Here is a 19,989-nt window from a genome sequence, read left to right as displayed (position 1 = left end):
AGTTTAATACAAGGAATTCTTGCTATGCAACAGAATAGCCTAATAGAAAGCAGTAGGCCTACTTCTGGAGTCTGGACTGACAAGATGAGGCGAACAGCATGTTACAGTGGACTCCTCTCAGCTCATTCTATGCATTCAAGCTCTCCTTTCAGTAATTTAATATCTGGCATTTGTTACATTACAAAAAAATTCTTGTAATAATTTCCAGAATAATAACTTTGTCTGTTTGTCTGTTGTCACATTAGGGCAGTAGGCCTGCAATTATTCTCCAACATCCAGCTTGCCTTATCTGCACTGACCAAAAAACGGCATGTAACTTGTGTCGCAAGACCGATGATGACCAACTCAATTTCTCTGGGCATATGGCCTCAGTCACAGTTATGTCGGTTTATTCTATACAGAATTAGGAAGATCAGACGGACCTTACCTCCCATAATGGACTATTGCAATGCATTTTTTCCTATACCTGCTTGTGTAGGAAGACCTTTACAGATGTGCTCAGATTGCAGTAGCACATCCAGTCTTATATCAATCAAAGGTTGTAACACTCTGTGAGTTACTCTTCTGGATCTGCACCTTGCCATTGGAATCCCATGATCCAGTTCTACATCCCCTCTCACCCACTGTGTTCTACATTCTTGTGAAGTTTTGGGACTTTCAGGAAATGTTCAAATACTCATCTGTTTATCGTGCACTTAATTAATTGATCCCCTTACAGAGTTATGGTTTGTACTGTATGTTTATGTTTTTTGTTAATATGAAAACTCATTATTGTGATTGCTGGTATTTGATATTATTATTGCTGACATTGTTAATATTACTATTATTATTATTATTATGGCTAATGTAGGCATATTGACTACTTATAAGTATTTCAAACTAAAGGACAAAAGCATCGGCCAAATGCCATAAACATAAACCTTATTAGAATATCAATGTTAACTATAATTTTGATAGAAATGAAACATGGACTTCCGATCTCTGTGATTTATGCTGTATTTAAAGTCATGATTGGGTTAATATCTACTGTATTCAACTCAATGACCACAAACATATTCACATTTTTATGTAATTCCTACAAATTTATTTGACTTTAAGGGTTCATTTCAAATGTATCACTTTCATTTCAACAATGCACTATATACAATAATCTTTCAATGTACAATTCATGACACGTAAATAAATATACACAAAAAATATGTAAAACAAGTTCAGGACTTCCAAATATGGAAAGAAAAAAAAAACTAGAACAGTATTGCAATTTTATATGTTATTTCCAATCAACAGAACCAAGAGAATGTTGGTAAAAATGCAACAGGAGTCAATAATTTAAAATCATTTTAGGGCACTCAATGTTAAAGTTAGACCGTCCTGATTATTCTCTCTAGTGTGAAATGTCACTCCATTGCTTGATAAGTCTGTTCATCTTATGCTTCATGTACAGTATGTTCTAGTTGGTTTGGCTGCATAGCATTAGGGTTTCTTGCCAACATCATGCAGGTGAACTAGGGGTACATCTAACTGTCCACATGTCAGAACCGGCCCAATGGGGCCTATGGGTAGGTGCACACACAGCAGAAGACACATCAGTTCTCTAACAAAAACAACCACTTACAGGTTTTCTACAATGATGTATCTGGTTTCAGTACAATCAATGGTTTCCATTGCAGAAAGCTACTCTGAGAAGTTTGATTTAAAAAAAAAAAAAAAAATACAGAGTGTATTTGGTTGCTCGAGAACTACTATTGCTGATAGAAAATATAATCTGCATCCCCAATTCTAGTTGATGATAAAATATTGTTTTTGTTCCTATTTCACAAGCAAGTCACATGCCAAGGTAATACCTGGTCGGTAGTTGTACAGTATAAAAGTGCTGGGATAAGTAGGAAACAGGGCAAACAAGACATTGTTTTCCATGGATTTTATATTCAAAAATAATCATGTTAATATGATATATTAATACAGCTACAATTGCAATGTATTCAACTGTTATGTCATTCAGTCATAAGAACCTCTATGTATGTGTTGACCTGTAAGACTTACAAAAACAAACAGACTTTGGTGGAGTGTTTTTTTTTGACAATATGGTGCAAAATCTACTACATGGGTATCACTAGTGCCTACTCTTTGAATGAATTAAAACTGAAACAGTTTAGGAAGAGCAGGATTTTGATGTACTACGTGGTCCATGCAGAAGATTAAATAAGTTAATTAAAATATTTCAGACTAGATGATAAAGGGTTAAAATGTTTCACTCATAATGGTAATGATATGAACTCTTTGAGATGGAGCAGTCTGATTCATATAAGACCCTTTGCTCGCCATACATCCACAAACACATACAGTACTTCTCATGAACCTTGTTTCCCGGAGTGCAATAAAGCATCAACATAACAAAAAAAAGTGTACCGTAACAACATAAAGGATGTGCCAACGTGAAAAAATATATTTATATGATGAACATGTAAAAATCTTGATCATATGCCAAAACTAAACAACACATAGCACGTCACAAACGGCTGACACCAGCGTCAACCATTGGAGAAAAAAAAACTTGGGCAGTCAGTGTCCAATGCAGTTGTTTTCCTCCAAAGCTTTTCAGCCTAAAAACATTCAGGCACTTCACCACACACTCTTGAGAGCAGCTGTGTTTCCATGGTTACAACAGAGCTGCAGGCCGACGTGTCCATGATATCAAACTTGGCACACTTCCTGCTAGTCCTAAGGATTCGATCCGGTGTGTTGACGCCGCCAAAAGATCATGTGTCTTTTCTTTTTCAAATGACGCAGTCCTCACGCTCGTCTCCTATCTTGTGCAAAGATTTCTCATGTCCAGTCTAGGATGGGATGGTCCCCCTTAAGCACTGCCTTTTTGGAAGTAAGGCGTCATTGACAGTTTATGGGAAGAGGTGACGGTTTCACATCTGACCCATCGTCATGAGAATGGCCTCCGTCACTTTTCGTGTGCTGACCCCTTGCGTATTCTACCGCCAGTAGGGAATGGACGAACGGGAACGGGAACGGGCACAGACTCAGGCCTGACCGGGGGGGATCCGGGGTTCCGCACCGCGACCTACATCAGGTGATCGTGGGTGGGCCCGTAGGAGAAGCCGGGGAAGGCACCGGCGGCCTCGCGCATACTGCCAGTAACATGCTGCTGCTCGCCGTTGCACAGAGACGCAGACACGGGCAGGTGGGTGAACTCTGGGTCAAAGTGCCTCAGGTCTGTAGGCCCAGACTGTGGAAGCAAAACAAACCAAAAAAAAACATTAACACTTAGTCACTGCTGGGTAGACGTGAAGACACCTATGCCATTTATAGGATACAGTATACTGTATATATTTTATGCTTTCGACAAACTTAATTATCTTATGCTCTGTTCCTTCTGTCCTTATCATATTTGATGTATTAATTGGTCAACAGATGTTGTTAATTAATGGATTGGTTGATACAATTTCACAATGCTTTAAACAGTATAAGAACATTGAGAAATGATTAATTTGACTGACCACTGAGGGAACGAATGGAGGGGTGATCTTCCTGGCCATGAGGTCATCCCAGTTGATTGGTGAGAAGAAGGCATGAGTCTTCAGTTCCAGCTATGGACATAAGAAGAATACCACCTTGAGTTTACAGCCCTTCACTGTGTGTGTGTGTGTGTGTGTGTGTGTGTGTGTGTGTGTGTGTGTGTGTGTGTGTGTGTGTGTGTGTGTGTGTGTGTGTGTGTGTGTGTGTGTGTGTGTGCGTGTGTGCGTGTGTGCGTGTGTGCGTGTGTGCGTGTGTGTGTGTGTGAGAGTGTGTGTGTGTGTTAGTGTGTGTTAGTGTGTGTTAGTGTGTGTGTGTGTGTGTGTGTGTGTGTGTGTGTGTGTGTGTGTCCATGTGTGGGCAGACTGTGCGCGATAGAGTAAGTGCACTTACAAAGTCGTCCTTGACTCCCAGCCTCTTGGTGCGGTCCTTGTGCAACAGGCCCTCCAGTAATTCACGGCCAGCATTGGACACGTTGGGCTTGAGCACCAGAGGCTTGTTCAGAATGTTGTTGTACATCTCTGCAGTGTTGCGGCTGTAAAAGGGAGGCTGAAAGAGACAGAGTGACACATAAATCATCTCTGTCAACAACATACGCTATCTACTTCATATATTATGTCAGAATGACATTATTATCATGTATTATAAATAATCTCTGTAAGTTTTGGACATATAAAAAAACTTTCCATAAGATAACAAGCCAACTTCACTCACCAGTCCATACAGCATCTCATAGAGGACAGATCCCAGGCACCACCAGTCCACAGTGCGGTCGTACGCTTGCTTCTGAAGAACCTCTGGTGCAAGGTACTGTGTTCAAAACAAAGTGCAAGTTAGCACAAAAATACCACAACTGACCTCCATTCTAATTCCAATTCAGACTCCATCTAGATGGAATGCTGTGAGATGGGGGTTTCAAGTGGAATTTTACCTCAGGAGTTCCACAGAATGTGGTTGTTGTTGCATCTGCTTCCAGCCCTTCCTTGCAGAGGCCAAAGTCAGTCAGGACAATATGACCCTGAGAGTCTAGAAGGATGTTCTCTGGCTTAAGATCTCTGTGATAAGACACACACACACACACACACACACACACAGTCAGTCATCATTCAATGACTTTCATTTTTCCAGCAGGGTACAGAACATCGCTTAAGACTATGAAGTCATCCCTTTTAATCCCTGAAAAATATGTCTGGTATCTGGCCACTTGGGGGTGCTATTGCACCAACCTGTAAACGATGTGCAGGTTGTGGAGGTAGCCAAGGGCACTGGCAATCTCAGCAGCGTAGAACCGGGCACGCGGCTCCAGGAACACTCTTTCGCGTTGGAGGTGGTAGAACAGCTAGAACACAAAGAGAGGAAACCCTTTAACATCAATCCCACTTCGACACAACAACACGTTCTCTCAGACTCTCTCTCTCTCTCTCTCTCTCTCTCTCTCTCTCTCTCGTTCCAAAGGCCTTAAGACTGGTACACATTGCACTCACCTCCCCTCCGTTGACATAGTCCAGCACAAAGTAGAGCTTGTCTGTGGTCTGGAAAGAGTAGTGCAGGCCCACTAGGAATGGATGCTTGATGTTCTTCATGAGGACACTCCTCTCCGCCATGATATGCTTTTGCTAGGGACGAGAGGAGGTCAGGTCAGCTTGATATCAAACTACTGAGCTATCAAACCGCTCAGCATCAGCACTGATAGTAGCAACCGGCTGGACTGATACATATGAGATGCTTAAATCACTGCACTGCACTAGTTTAAAGGGACACTTCACCGATTAGCATTAAGCTTTGTATCTTTAGAAAACCAGTCATGTTTTTGAATGGTCGTGCATCATTCCCTCAGTTTGCCTTGAGATGGGAGAAATACGGATTTCAATGAAACCCATGAATAGGACTTCCTGCTTTCAATGATGTAAAATGATGATTTTTACATCATTGAAAGCAGGAAGTCCAACATTGAAATCCGTATTTCTCCCATCTCAAGCCGAACTGAGGGAATGATGCACGACCATCCAAAAACATGACTGGTTTTCTAAAGATACAAAGCTTAATGCTAATCGGTGAAGTGTCCCTCTAAATCACTGCACTGCACCAATTTAAATGGCAAGGCAATGTCAACATGATACATGACCTAGATAATGGTGAAGTCTGAGACAGGCTTGACCAATGACAGCAGGTCTGTGTAACAGCATTATCAGTCTCAGGACCACCTGCTGTCTGAAGACAGAAACTGGGTATTACCTCTTTCTTTTTCAGGATGATCTTCTTCTGCAGGACTTTTACGGCATAGTACTGGGCAGTCTCCTTGTGCCTCGCCAAAAGGACCTAAGACCAGAAGACAGGGGGTGGGGGGTCAATATCTTCCAACCAGAGGCAGGTCTGTGTAAGAGATTGTTTAGTGCTGGCAGCAAACGCCACATTGTTCATTGTTTCAACCTTACCTTTCCAAAGCTCCCTTTGCCAATGATTTTCAGGTAGTCGAAGTCACATGGCTTAATCCTGTGGAAGGAGGGGGGAAGCAGAGAGTGGGTTGTGAGTGGGTGTTCTGAGAAGGGTATAAACTGCACAGAAAGAATTGGGTCAATAGTGGAAAATCTACTTACTGAGTCTCTTCTGCCAGAGAGCCTCTGGGTCCAGTCAGACATAGCTGGAATGGAAATATACAGAGGACACTGTTTAGTTGGCATGTCTATGACTAAGATACAGTATGACAGTTCTACTAATTCAGTCCTTGTCTGGTCTGGTCATGAAACTCACCGAGTTCGACCTGAGCCCACCTCCCATCGCCTCATTCTGGTTCTCATCGATTTTCAGGAATGATTCAACAGCAGCACTGTAGTTGGGAGACAGAGAGAGACAGTATTTGATTAGATTCAACTTTACTGTCATTGTGCACAGTATTATATTATACTATTCTATATGATTACTATTATAAATCGGTGTGTTCGATATCTGTGACTTTTTATCTGCCTTTGTTTGTTTTCTATTCTGCACCATGCAGCTGTACACGTGACTGAGCCATACTCAAAACATAATGCATCATTCCAGTCATAGTAGCAATGCAGTCATACTCTCCACCTTGAGATGGCAGTATAGCTTTAGTTTGTCTCTTGCTTCTGTTTTGCCCTTACTGTTTGACAGCTCATTCTAATCGCCATAACATTAAGATGCAATGTTTTATCTTGAGCTAGACCTAGATAACTAGATTAGATAACTGGTAGTCGGGTATTACCCACGGAGTGACTGGTAGTCTGGTATTACCAGAAAATATGTTGGGAGATGTTAAATAGGCCTACAATGCGGAATAACTGGTTGTCTGGTATTACCCGCATCTGCTTGTCACTGTCAGTAAGACCAGTGTTTCTGACTCAGACTGTCTGGAACAGTATAACACCGGCACCATCTGTGTTGCTAGTACTTTACAAATCTGTGGCATTTGGACGCGAAGGTGAAGTGATGGAAATTCCCCATGGTAGCCTGGCGCAACATACAGTGACCTGAATGTTTAGGAACGCAGTCCGCCAAGGCAACCAAACATTGCAATGTATGGTGTGCGCTTTAATTGCATTACCACGTTATCCCCGTCTAGGGTACATAACGGATTTGCTAAAGGTGCTTATGGAGCCAGCGGGAGCGACGGTCAAGATCTGACTGACATGAACAGAATTGTTGGCTCTGCTGCACTGTACCCAGATTACGCTATTAATGGAATGGACATGGCCAAATTAAGAGACATGGTTGCGTGGTTCCGATTGGATTAGCTAACTGTACACTGCGCTCCACTGACCTTAGTTCAGTAGTAGTGCTACTGAGAAAACAATCCGATGAATGAGCCCAATTGTTCTGTAATGCATGTTTTTGATTGACAAATAAGTTAACTGATCCCGATGATTTTCAGTCGCGGTTCATGCACGTGTGGCCAAACTGAGATTTGAACAAGAAGATTTGAACAAGAAAACATGAATACTTACTGCTGACAAATATGTGGATTGGACACAAGCTTCTGAATGAAGTCGTTCAACCCCATTTTTCTCTCCTTGATAAAAGCTGGAAAAGAAGGCATTTACGTCAGTAGGAAACCTAGTACGTCACCGACTATCCAACTAGGCTACCCGGAGTTACATTGGGATAACGTATGCCATGAATCCTGGTGGGGTGCATTCGTTGAATATTTGTAAAAACAACGGGAAAGAGGCTAGATATGCAACCAACTGGACCCCAAAACAGACCGCAATAGCGCCACAAGAAAACAAAAAAATCAACAATAATTTAGACTAAAAGAACATGAAGATGAAGAGCCTAGTCCAGTCGCCGAAACATCAGACATGATGTGGCTTGATAAACCAAACAACCAAATAAGTAAAACCAAACAAATCCTTCGGCAAACAAGCTGCTTAGGTTTTAACCACTGTTAGTGAATCTGTTCAGACTGAAATACAACCCCAACCGCCGAACGTAGTTCTTAACACAAAACATCTGACAGTCCACTTGTAATTCTCCATTAACGTTAAGGTAAGTTAGGTAACCTACCAGTCAGAACTGACATGATCCCACGCATTTTGCAGTAAGACAAATCGCACCCAGCCTCTGTCACAGCCATGGTTATCAAGTGAATATATCCAAGTTTGGAATGTGTTTCTTGAATAGCGCACTGCTTAATAGTCCAAATGCAAGGTGCTTGTTTCGCTGAGCACAAGTTTGGTCTGCGCGCCGATGTACAGTTCAGCGCCACTGTCCCGCACTGCTCCAGCGCACCAGTTATTTTATACGGAGCACGTGGTTTCGGAGGCAGGGCACTGACATCACTCATGTAACCGGGGCAACTGCCCTGGCGTGACGTCACGGGAATTCCGCAACTCCCAGTCCTGCCGGTAGGAGGCGGGAATGACACCAGCTTTGCAGCCAACCAGCCATTGAAGGCGATTTAACCCCCCTCCCTACACCCAACCCACCCTTTTCTATCAATGGAAAGATACCGTGGAAGAAGCAGCTGGTCGTAATCTCCTCTCCTTTCCTCTGTGTGAACAGATTAACTCCATTCTGAGATCCTTAATCATTGGATACAACTGACCTGGCACAACACATTGATCTGCATGAGCAGGGACATGCATGACATTTTGAGGGGCCATTGCTCTTAGGCTACCTGAAAAAAGGGCACCCCTCCCTCTTTTGTGTGGGTGGGGGGCGTCTTACATTACAGTAGGTTAAGATATTACATTACAGCAAGATCCTTTGGGTGTTTGCAACTAACTTGAGAAATTCTGTAGCCTGCACAAATCTGTTGCCTACCATGATTTTGAAGATGGCAGGCCTATCACCCATTTTCAGACCTTAAACAGATCGGCCCATGACTCCTGTTATGTTACTCATTTGGTGCGTGTTGATAGTTTGCTCTTGAAAACTGACAATTCATTGAGTCTATCTTCTGAATGATCATAGCCCACACATCTTCAAAGGCTATTCATAGCCTTGTAGCCTAATTTAGGCTGGGTGAACCCTGCCTGAACTGCTGTCGAATTTGGATTTCGTCCGTCAGCTCAGGCTGGAAACCTGCACATCTACTGTATCCCTGCTTCCTGTCCACAATCTTTGGCTCCCATCACAAGCTTATTCAAAAGAGGCACCGGATCGTTGGTCTGATTGGTTGAAGGACTATCCAAGTATACAGAGTCATTTGAACAATGATCACTTTTTTGGAAATGTTGCTGAGCGACACGCTCCCATTGAGATAAATTGAGAAACATAATTTCCATCTGAACAATTTTGATAGTGGTAAAATTCTTTGGGTGCACATCATACCTGAACTGGGAACTTGCCAGTTTGAAGTGCATGGGGGCTTTAGGAGAGCTCCCAGGAGAAGACTCAATATAGTGAACACGCTCACTTCGGTTTAGAAGTGGGAACCTTCCCACTTCCCAGCTCCTGAACGCACTATAGGCAACGTTTTGAGATCACCCAATCAGAGTGCTAGCAATGAATCACATGACCAACCATCTGTGAGCTTCTGACATTTTCAACACAGATGGCAGCATCACAATAGTGAAGCGAGGGAAAAGAGAGGCTTCTTATATATTTTGGTTTTGTTAACAAAGTTGCTGTCTGTTGCCCTCATTAGTTGCCCTGTGTTGCCTGCAACATTGCCCAAAAAAATGTCCTGTGTATCATCAGCTTTACAATTAGCCATTACATTTTAATTAAGCTTGAGTATGGATGCAATATCTTATCTAGTGAGAGGTCGTCTGACCCTGATAATGACGCAGATTCTGGGGAAGATCACGCATTTTGACGTTTGACGAGATTAAATGTTCCCTCTATGATCATATGATTGCATGAAGACTCATAGGTAGTCTATATGTTATTTTATAAACAAACAGAAAGCTTTTCTAGGTTATATTTATGTTGTCTATTGGACTACTTCAGTTCAGATTAAATTATTTGGTGACCCCCTGCAGTGCCTCCGTGCCACGGATCCCAGTTGAGTATCACTGTGGTAGATGATGTTCCCCAGTTAGAGGGTCCTTTGCTCTATAGGGTCCTATAATGGTTCCTACTGTATGTTCCCAGAGCCCTACCTTTCTTATGGATTTGTGTATTTTAAGTGTAGCCTAAGTATTTTATTTGACCTAGAACGCAAAATATGTTGTCCTTTTTAGATACACCAACTCATATATATATATATATATATATATATATATACACTGTATATATGAGCATTTCTGTCCATTCCTAAAGCACTATTCTATTACAGATGCAATTCAATTTGAACAATACTTGTAGCCTGACTCATTCTCTGACCATCGCTGTATGGCCTCCCCATGCATCGAGGTCAGAGACGCCCACTATACCCATCACCCATTTCTATAGAAGCCGGTCTACTTATCATTGATTGAATCTGAGCAGGTCAAGGTTGTGCGGGTAGCCGGCCACCATACAGTACAGTTATGTAAACCGCAATCATGGGCGCAGTGCAGCGCTGCACTGCACAGCGGTGACATCACATCATGCCCGCCTTGGCCCCTATTCAGTCATACAGCGCTCACAGATGTGGTCCACTAACCCTGTTTAAGTTATATAAGTGTGTCATAACGCTAAGCTAAGCCAGCCATCAGTACTGTCTATTGGCTCTTCACCCTAAGCCCCACGCTTAGTGGCTTCATCATGGCCAGGGGGATAGGATGACAGTCCTTAAAGGACTCTCTTATCCCCATGCAGTTACTGGGAAAAAGGGGCAGGATTTTTCTGCATCTCTTAGTACTATGATGCATGGTGTGTTACGACATCAGTCATGCACATTACTGATGCAGTGCATTCCTGGAATAAGAGCCCGGTGGACTTCTGAAAATGTATTCATTTCACTGTCTAATTTATGGCCTATACATGTTCTCGACTCCATGGCCATATCTGCAGTGGAGTTATGGTTGCACATTAAAATGATTGCACTCTTTTCCATTAAAGTCACAGACGCACTGTAAAGTTGTTGGGCTGTTATTTGTTTTTTAATTTATGGACATTGATTTTGTCAGCAATGCAAGTGCACTTCATCATGATGAGGAACTCTGTGACAGTTGAGAGTATAAGAAAAGGCTCTGACTGAGTAACAGACAGCTGAGATCCTGCCAGGCCTCTGTGTGAATGAATCGCCTCTGCCAATATCTGTCATTTCAAGGTCAGAACAAAAGGCAAGCCAAGTGGTGGGTCACTGAGTCTTATCCTCACTCCAGGAACCAAATGCAACTCTGGGGACGGTCAGCATCGGATCTGGCTCTAGTGTTCGGGTTTGACCCACTGATGTGGTCTAAATCGAGGGACTGACGTTTGTAGTAAGTAATATAGATTCAGTGCTTAAACCTTTTTAATTTAACTTTGTAAATTCAAATACAAATTGAAATGTAACTTTTTAAGAGCAACCAGAAATGAAGGCCAGCGTACAAAAAAAAAGGCAAAAATACTTTCTCAACTATATGGGAATAGGAATTGCAGATACTCAGTATTTAGAAACAATATTTATAAACACAGCCTCTTAATAAGAGACACGTTAGACAAGGAAGCTTTTCAAAAAAGACCACGGGACTTTCCATGCCTTTTTTGTTTCACTTTGTATTTGCATTCCACTCGTGATTGAGCGCTGCACGGAAACTCCACTACAGTGGTGTGTGTGTGTGTGGGTGGGTGTGGGTGTCTATTTGTGTGTGTGTGTGTGTGTGTGTGTGTGTGTGTGTGTGTGTGTGTGTGTGTGTGTGTGTGTGTGTGTGTGTGCTTGAAGGGTGGTTTTCACTTGCCATCAGCATATAGCGAAGGATTCAGAGACAACCCCACCTCAGCTCACCCACTGCTTTTGCAACGACACCCACCAGACAATGGCAATAAGTTAACCACCCATCAACATCAGTGAACACACCAACAGACTCATGCAGAAACAACCCCATGATCTTAATCGACATGTCCAACTTAGGTGAAACAGGGCTTTCCCCTTTTTTACAAGTACAAAATGCAAAGCCCTTGCTTCCTACAGACACAGGCCTCGTAACAGGCAAGGCTGTGCTACTGCCAACAGTTACAGCACCCCCAGCGCCACACATTATGACAGATCCTCGCTCAGCTCTCCGTCTGCCTGGCTGCCACTGATGCCAGTGGAGACACATAACAGTGTTAATGGGTATTTATAGCATGTGTAGTGTAGAGAGAACGCTTGCCATAATAACGATTGCCCATTAGATGCCAACGGAACAGGTGGTGCGGACTACACACTGCTTCCGTTTCGTAACAGAATCCCTCTGTGTCACAAAAAGCTATGTCTTTTTTATATATTTCTTTAACGACACCCATATATCTGAATGATTTCTGTGCCTTTTTCTTGTTACTATGGAGGGTTGCTGTGGAGACAGCAAGCTATCACAATAGAGCAGAGAGAGAGAACCTGTTCGACCATGGGTGACTGTGTGTGGGTTTTGCATATGGGCAGTGTGTCGCAAGGTCATGTTCCAGTTTGGTTTTGGTGGGCAGATGGGGTTTGGGTGTGTGTGTGTGTGTGTGTGTGTGTGTGTGTGTGTGTGTGTGTGTGTGTGAGTGGGTGTGTGTGTGTAGGGGAGAGGGAGGTGGGGGGTGGCAGTGAGTCACTGGCTCTCCCCACACACCTCTCATGCCTCAGCTTGTCTCCGTCCCAGCTGGGGAGCTTTGGCACCTGCGTGGGGGAACTCGCTCTTCCACTCGCTACTACGGGCAGATCTGGCGAGATGGATTGGGGCTCCACAGCACACCGCTCGAGTCACAGACGTTCCCCCACGCTTCCTCAGCTCTCGCCCACACATTCACACCGACCGCATTGATTTTTCACAGCCGTGTTTTTCACTACGAGGACTATACAGAAGCACGACTTGGATAGAATATGTGACAATTTTTTTCAGCGACCATTTTCTCCATCTTCTTCTCTCTATCCTTTGCAATCTCACTTTTATTGTTCTCTCAATGAAGGTGATGATGACGCATGGGGAATTTTTTACATAACAATAAGCAGCCTAAAAGTCTGTGTGCTTCTGTGATCATGTGCTCAATGATTTTTACATAAAAATAAGCCTTCTAAACCTCTCTGGTGATCCTTTCGTCTTTACGGCATGACAGGTCCTCTCCCGTGAAGCACTGGGTTGTTACCAGAAGCGTGGTGGTATACCGTTCTTTACTTTCTGAGCAATGTTGGCAACCATGTAATTGGTCCCATGTGTTCTGATTAGAAGATTTGCCTGCTGAGGCATCAGTGACTACAGATGACTATTAAGTCAAGAAACATTCTGTGTGGTATGTATTTTTTTAAAAGGGATACTTCACCAATAGCATTAAGCTTTGTATCTTTGGAAAACTATATGTCTTTGAATGGTCGTGCACCATTCCTTCAGTTTGCCTTGAGATAGGAGAAATACAGAGTTCAATGAAACCCATGAATAGGACTTCCTACTTTCTATGATGTAAAATGATGATTTTTACATCATTAATGTATGGTGGAAAGCTGTATTGTATCTTAAAACGAGATGGTCAAATAAAATGAATCAATTAATCATTGCCCAATATCAATAGGCTCATGCCATGACACCAACACTCTGGAACATTGTGGAGTAGATTAAGCCTTCCTAACACCCTCCTCCCCCTTTCACTTTTATAGCCTCTCTCTCTCCTCTACCATCATGATTCTTAATCTTCTTAACACATCCTTCCCTATAGCCTCTCTCTCTCTCTCTCTCTCTCTCATTCCATTGGCTTTTCCTCTCTTTGTCTCTCCTTCCCTCCCTCCCTCTACTTCATACACCTGCAGTTGCTCCTATATCGCCTCTCTGCCGGCCTTTGATGGCTGCACCTGGGAGACTCATGCATGGGAGACCTGGATGTGCGGACTCGCAGTCTCAGGCAATCAGACAGCAAAGATGTTGCTAGCTCCCGCTTCCGCACAGATAACATTCAATGATGCAGACTTAAAAATGCACTACAGAAACAGCAAATTATGGAGAGAAAATGTAGGTCGCAAAGTAAGCACTTCACATACTAAAAGATGAAACAATTTTGTTGCACCCTACAGAATGTTTAAGCGACAAACATGTTTTAATATAATATAGCCACCTCACAGTTAAACTCTTACAGTAGCAGAGTTGACAGGGGGGTTCACACCCGTTGGACCTATTCCATAGTGCTAGTTTCTCTTAAAAATGTGACCACAGTGACTTGGTCATTCAAAACACAAATGTCAATACAGAACGAGAACGTGTAAGCAATGTAAACATGTCTATAATCATCTTTTAATTGATAATTATCTGTAATATTACAGGACACAATAGTACTATTCCCGAGCATTTCAGCAGATAATGAGACCCTCCCTTAATAACGGGTGCCTGTTTGAATGGTTGTTCATACTTCTTGTTTTTACACCAGACTCTAAGAGAGCTTTGTGTGCATCAATACATAGGGCATCTGGAGAGTCAAGCAGAAAACCCAGCCACCCATTGATTCATCAGGCAGAAAATGCTTTCTCTGTAACAGGCCTGAACTGCCGTTTGTTCTCCTCAATTTCGCCAGTAATCAGCGTGTCAGTACGCAACAAAGGATGGCCAGCTCTGGTTATTCATCTGTATTCTGTTCCAATATGCTCAAAACAAACTCCTATCAGCATTAGTATTCGAGATGTTTGTAACGTTTTTTTTTTTTAATAATTTGTTTATCAGGCAGGGTTGTTTGTCTTACAATTAAGGAGGGGCGGGAAGTCAGAGGTGAGTTGGAGCAGAGAAAGATCAAAGCATTGCATGCTGGATAACCCTGTCTCTGCTAGATAATGTCTATGGTGATGGATAGGTGGGAAACTGGATGTCTTGCCTCCCTAATCTTATCTTCTGCTGCTGCTGCAGATGATACCGACTAAGTCTTGAATCACTGGGATGAATCAAGCCATGACAAAACAGAGACACAGAGAGAGAGAGAGAGAGAGTCAGGGAGAGGTCAAGAAAGGGGAAACATGACCAGAAAGAAAATGAAGAGAGAGAGAGAGAGAGAGAGAGGAGGGAGTGAGAAGAGGGAGAGATATTTTAAGAAAGATTAAGAAAGTGGGAGAGGAAGAGGAAAATGTGACCAAAAGAGAAGTGCAGAAGCACAATGAGAAAGCAGAAATTCAGCCTGTTGCCAATAAATACGCAAATAAATAAATAAAGCAGACATAAATGCTCTTCTCAAAAACATCCAGGTTAATATACCTATTTTCACAGATCCCATTTGAATATCTTACTTTTCCATCAAATGAATATGAAGCTCTCACCTACGAAAGACTTCTTGCTGGTCTTCATGGTCATTTATCTGTTGGATTGAAGGATTCCCTTATGTCTGCAGGAGTGTCAGTCTGACACAGTGGAGGCTGCTTGTGTTTGAGTCTCTCAGCAGTGGGCCATGTTTTCGTCTGCGTGGTCGGATCTAATTCCCCTCACTGTGTAGGAGCATCCCCGGCAGCTTGAAAGACTGGCTAATCATTTCCTCTTTTCCCCTTCTCTCTCTCTCTCTCTCTCTCTCTCTCTCTCTCCACAGTCTGAAACGATATCCTAGGTGATAGTGGATACCCAGGAATTGTGACGCACCTGAAACCCCTGCCTCCGCCCATGACCCCCCCTCCCCCACACCACCACCACACACACCCAACCCCCTCTCTCCTCCTCCACCTCACCTGTTGTCTAATCACCCTGCATCCACACAAGTGAGGCAGGTGTCGAGTTACGGGAGCTCCCCTGAGTGCGGCCTCCCCCCCACCCCCCGGGGACCTGGTCACTGGGATACCAAAATCACAGAGGGGGGGAGGGGGGGGGGGCTCATTCTATCGTGACTCAGCCCGCTCACGTTTTAATGATTTCCTCGACTCCATTTTGTTTTTTGTGAAGGGTATAACCCCCTCGAGACAAATGCATGATGAAAAACAGCAATGGGGCACATAGTGTTGCGACTGTTCCTTCAGTGGAAGGAGATGGAGGCTCATGAAACACACAGTGCACCTGAGACCAGGGTGTCCTGCCACACTGGTTTTGCATAGTAGGACCAGTTTCAGTAGAATATAGGTCACCAAACTGCCTTTCAATTGCTTTTCCTTTTCCCAGGTAGATTTGTCATTCAGCCACATTTCTTCATGCCTCTACTTAATGTTGTCTAAATGTAATTCTAATTATGTCTAAGGTGATGATACATGGGGCAGCTTTTTGAGCAATGTTGCTGGGCAACCACATAACCGGTTCCATGTTTCTGATTGGATGTGGAACAAAACAACTGTTTACCATATCAATGAATGTCCCAGAGCAGCAAACGCACGCAAGGAATGGCACGCAACGTGGCTAGAACATTTCCTTGAGAACCGGCAGCTTTAGTTTTGACAGACAGATCTGATCTCCGATCGCAAGACTGATCTGGGTCTGAGAAGCATTTGAATGGAGCACATTAACCCACACCTGCTGCGGAAGAGTAGAACAGCACACACCTCATATTCAAAGACATTTGAATACGTTTGTAGGTCACTTTGGGCGGTACAGTGTATAATATAGCCTATATACAGAGTTGAGCTCAGTCGCATAAAGTATATCTTTGTGAGAGATAGTTTATGTAGAACACGTGAGACACATTGTAGCTATTGTTTGTGAGAGTGTAACATTACCATTTCTGCTTGGGGGGCGGGGCTCTCCATCGTTGCACAGAGAGCCATGACGTTGATGGCTATATCGAATTCCCATTCCCAGTGAAAAAGACACTCCCATGCTCTTTGCTGCAAGATCAGGAAAATGTCGGTTGGTTTTCAGGTGAACACAAAGACTGTGCTCTTCCCTTATCTCTTGTTTTACATTGCTGACTGACTGACTCAGCAGACTCAGCTATGACGTCTAGAAGGCATTTGAATGGAGTTTTTCGACCCATTTCACAGTAGAGCAGTACAGTGTCACATATTCAAATAAATTTGAATGAGTTAGCTCAACTCTTATGAAAGCAGGTCTAATAGATGTCAGTTCCCTATATGGGGGAGTCACATAAACTAACACAGGGCTTAGCTCTGTTCAGCTGAGTTCTGTTAGCTATATACTCAGTAAAACTGAAGTTGTGAGAAATGGCTCTCTTGAATTTGTGAGAGATATTACTACATTGACAGTCCTGTGGTGGCTCTCTATCCTATGACACAGAAACCCACGACATTGAGGACTGTATCGATTCCCCATTCACGGTGTGAAGGCCAACCGTGTGCTCATTGCTCTGCTGTAGCTGTGGGAACAGACACATGGCCATGAAGTTGTTTTATTTTAATGGCCTCAGCGGTAATAGAGTCCATGCTCATTCGCTATCTACCTCCCCCCACACAGGCAGGAAGTGATGACAATTTCAAATAAATAAAGAAATAAAATTAAAAAAGGATGGGTTAATGACTCGTTGTGAAAAAAAAATGTAATTACCTCGGCAGTCTATTAAATCCACGTTATTAAACACCTCTGGGGAAGGCCATTAGGCGGTCCAGGCTTTATCCTCTCTGCGGCTCTCTCATTGGAACTGCTCTGGTGTTACATAAATGACACTCTCTGTGATGGCAGCAAGGGCTGGAATGGGCTTAAACTCTCGCTGTGTTGGGAGCTATCGTTTTTAACCAGTCCCATAAAAAACAGCAGCAGTGATCAGTGCCCTGCGGAAGTATTCAACCATGAACTCTGAATGACCATTGGCTGCTACTGATGTAATTGTCCACAGTTCTGCTTTGAATCAGTGCTGACTGTTCAGATCTCAATCCACAACACACACACCACACACACACACACACACACACACACACACACACACACACACACACACACACACACACACACACACACACACACACACACACAAACACATACACACACAGGATGTTCAGACATCATGTTGAGCAGACAAAAAAAGGCTTCTTTTTGACAGACTCCTCTAATCAGCCTTCTCATCTCACTCCATCAATCAGGAAGTAGTGCAACTCAACCGTCCAACTGAGGCACTGGGGGAGTGTGTCGGTGACCTGTGTAAACAGTGTTCTGTGTGCTTAGTCACCGAAACTTCCTTGATCATGTGTTAGTGGTATCGGTTGTCATATTAAGAGTATTTCCAACAAACTGTGGTATTTGCAGTTATTTGCAGCTCATAATCTATTCTAAACCATGAACCTAGTTGGACTTAATAAAAGTGTACAATAATATTAGTGACTTTCTATCATTATGGACAACTCAACCCGGTTTTCACAGTACAAAAAAGAGATTCAACACATCCCAGTCAGGTCATCTGGTTGCTTTGACTGAGTAAAGATATTTAAATGTGTAATGTCAAGTTTATTACACATGAACACTAATGTTCACATAATTGAACTCAGTCAAAGCAACCATATGACTTGTGATATGAATGTAAATAAGTCTCTGTGAGCAACCTCTGTGAGCAACTACACTGCCTCTATGGACCAGTATCTACAGTAACCAGGAAATGGAGCCCGTCAGTCAATTTGCCAGTAAAGGTCACTCCACGCATTTTGGAGCGCTTACTCGAGCACATCACAGTAGGGGCCTCCTCATTCTCTCTCTCTCTCTCTCTCTCTCTCTCTCTCTCTCTCTCTCTCTCTCTCTCTCTCGTTCTCTCTCTGACATTCCTCCTGGCGTAAACCTGTCACAGAGTCACGTTTAGTCTCTCTTTCTCTCTCCTAGTGAGATGGCAGCTATGTGATGGATGAAAGGTCTTTGGACTCATGGGAATTAAGCGTGGCAACAGTTTCCCAGCCGCAGTGGCCTTCTGTTTAACAGAGATAGGCCCATTGCCCTTTAGTTCCTATAAAGAGAACCTTCCTTTATCGTCTCTTTTATCGTTACCCTAAAGGGAACCTTCCTTTATTGTGATGGATTTTTTTTTCCATTTCTGGTATATTTATCCAAAGATATTCTGACAGTAAACTTAGAGGTTGGTTTATGGTCTGTGTGTGTTCACAGCCAGGTTTGAGAGATTGTGTTGGTTCTTGCCTAAATGAACCTTAACTACTGAAAACATGTTACTTGACGACAAAAGAATGCTGAAATACCTGGGTCCAGAGTCACTGGCACAATTTAAAGCTTCGAGCTTAGCGTGGACAAGAAGTAGATCAAACATTTATGTTGGGTTTAGGAAGATGTCAAAATGCTGATACTCAATCAACTCTATCAGCTCTACAATGACAGTGCCAGGCAGAGGGGAGATGTAGCAGAGAGCACATTGTTGTGTAGAGTTTGCCAAACACTGGCTCAGCATAGCAAAGTATTCAGACGCTGCATGCTGCTACTTGATTAAATCGTTGTGCAAACCATTGTGAAAATGATAACATTTCCTGAGACAGTCCCTGTATGGAAAGGTGTGCTTTATCTTAACGGCAACAATGAGGAATGATGATGACACAGTGACCGAAAACAAACACCCTTTGTGTTATTTCACTACCTGGAGAAGTCAAGTCAAGCAAGTCACACATCTTAAAGGAATAGGAAGTCGTCTATTTTAAACAGCAGAGTCCTTTGTCAACAATTCAAAAGAATTGTGGAATTTGTTTTTTGTGTGTGTGTGTGTGTGTGTGGGGGGGGGGGGGGGGGGGGGGGGGGGGTTGCAAGTCATGGTTCCTGGAAGGGAAAAAAAAGCCTGCCGTGGCCATTGTTTTCCATCTAAAAATAGATATGGTCAAAGTTGTTTCCTTGTTTCTCTTCAGATCCATTTGGGTCTCTAGCACTGTCAGACAATATTTCAAATGGGTCACAACAATTTACAGCCAAGAACCTTTTCAATCAGCCAAGAGGAGCTTGCTAGAATATGTTGTTCTGCCAGCCACTCTGTGAGCTATGGGGGATGGTTAAAACAAGATGCCTTTTATTAGCCTCTTTTTAAACAGTGGTCATTCACTTTGAAATGTCCAAAATACACTGAATGAAACTTGATTTCGAAATGGCTCATCTCAAG

General features: G+C 43.1%; 1 protein-coding gene across 4 annotated transcripts; it reads right to left on the bottom strand.

Moving 5' to 3' along the window:
• Positions 1–1,055: 1,055 nt before the first annotated feature.
• si:ch211-195b13.1 (STKc_SGK domain-containing protein) lies at positions 1,056–17,604 on the bottom strand. Of its 4 annotated transcripts, XM_062529399.1 has the most exons (14): positions 17,463–17,604; positions 16,679–16,786; positions 7,491–7,566; positions 6,277–6,352; positions 6,123–6,166; positions 5,961–6,018; positions 5,761–5,844; positions 5,010–5,141; positions 4,752–4,864; positions 4,457–4,580; positions 4,240–4,335; positions 3,919–4,074; positions 3,510–3,599; positions 1,056–3,238 (listed from the first exon to the last, which is right to left on the bottom strand). In XM_062529399.1, the coding sequence occupies exons 2-14, from the start codon at positions 16,776–16,778 to the stop codon at positions 3,074–3,076; spliced, it is 1,314 nt and encodes a 437-aa protein (XP_062385383.1). In that variant the 5' UTR covers positions 16,779–16,786; positions 17,463–17,604; the 3' UTR covers positions 1,056–3,073. The 4 variants fall into 4 exon arrangements, with proteins under 4 accessions (XP_062385383.1, XP_062385385.1, XP_062385386.1 ...); XM_062529401.1 differs by lacking the exons at positions 16,679–16,786; positions 17,463–17,604 and adding an exon at positions 15,308–15,547; XM_062529402.1 differs by lacking the exons at positions 16,679–16,786; positions 17,463–17,604 and adding an exon at positions 15,312–15,547.
• Between the last annotated feature and the right edge of the window lie 2,385 nt (positions 17,605–19,989).

This window comes from Sardina pilchardus, chromosome 24 (genome assembly GCF_963854185.1).
Source record: "Sardina pilchardus chromosome 24, fSarPil1.1, whole genome shotgun sequence".
NCBI lineage: Eukaryota > Metazoa > Chordata > Actinopteri > Clupeiformes > Clupeidae > Sardina > Sardina pilchardus.
This window is presented reverse-complemented; position numbering and strand designations above follow the sequence as displayed.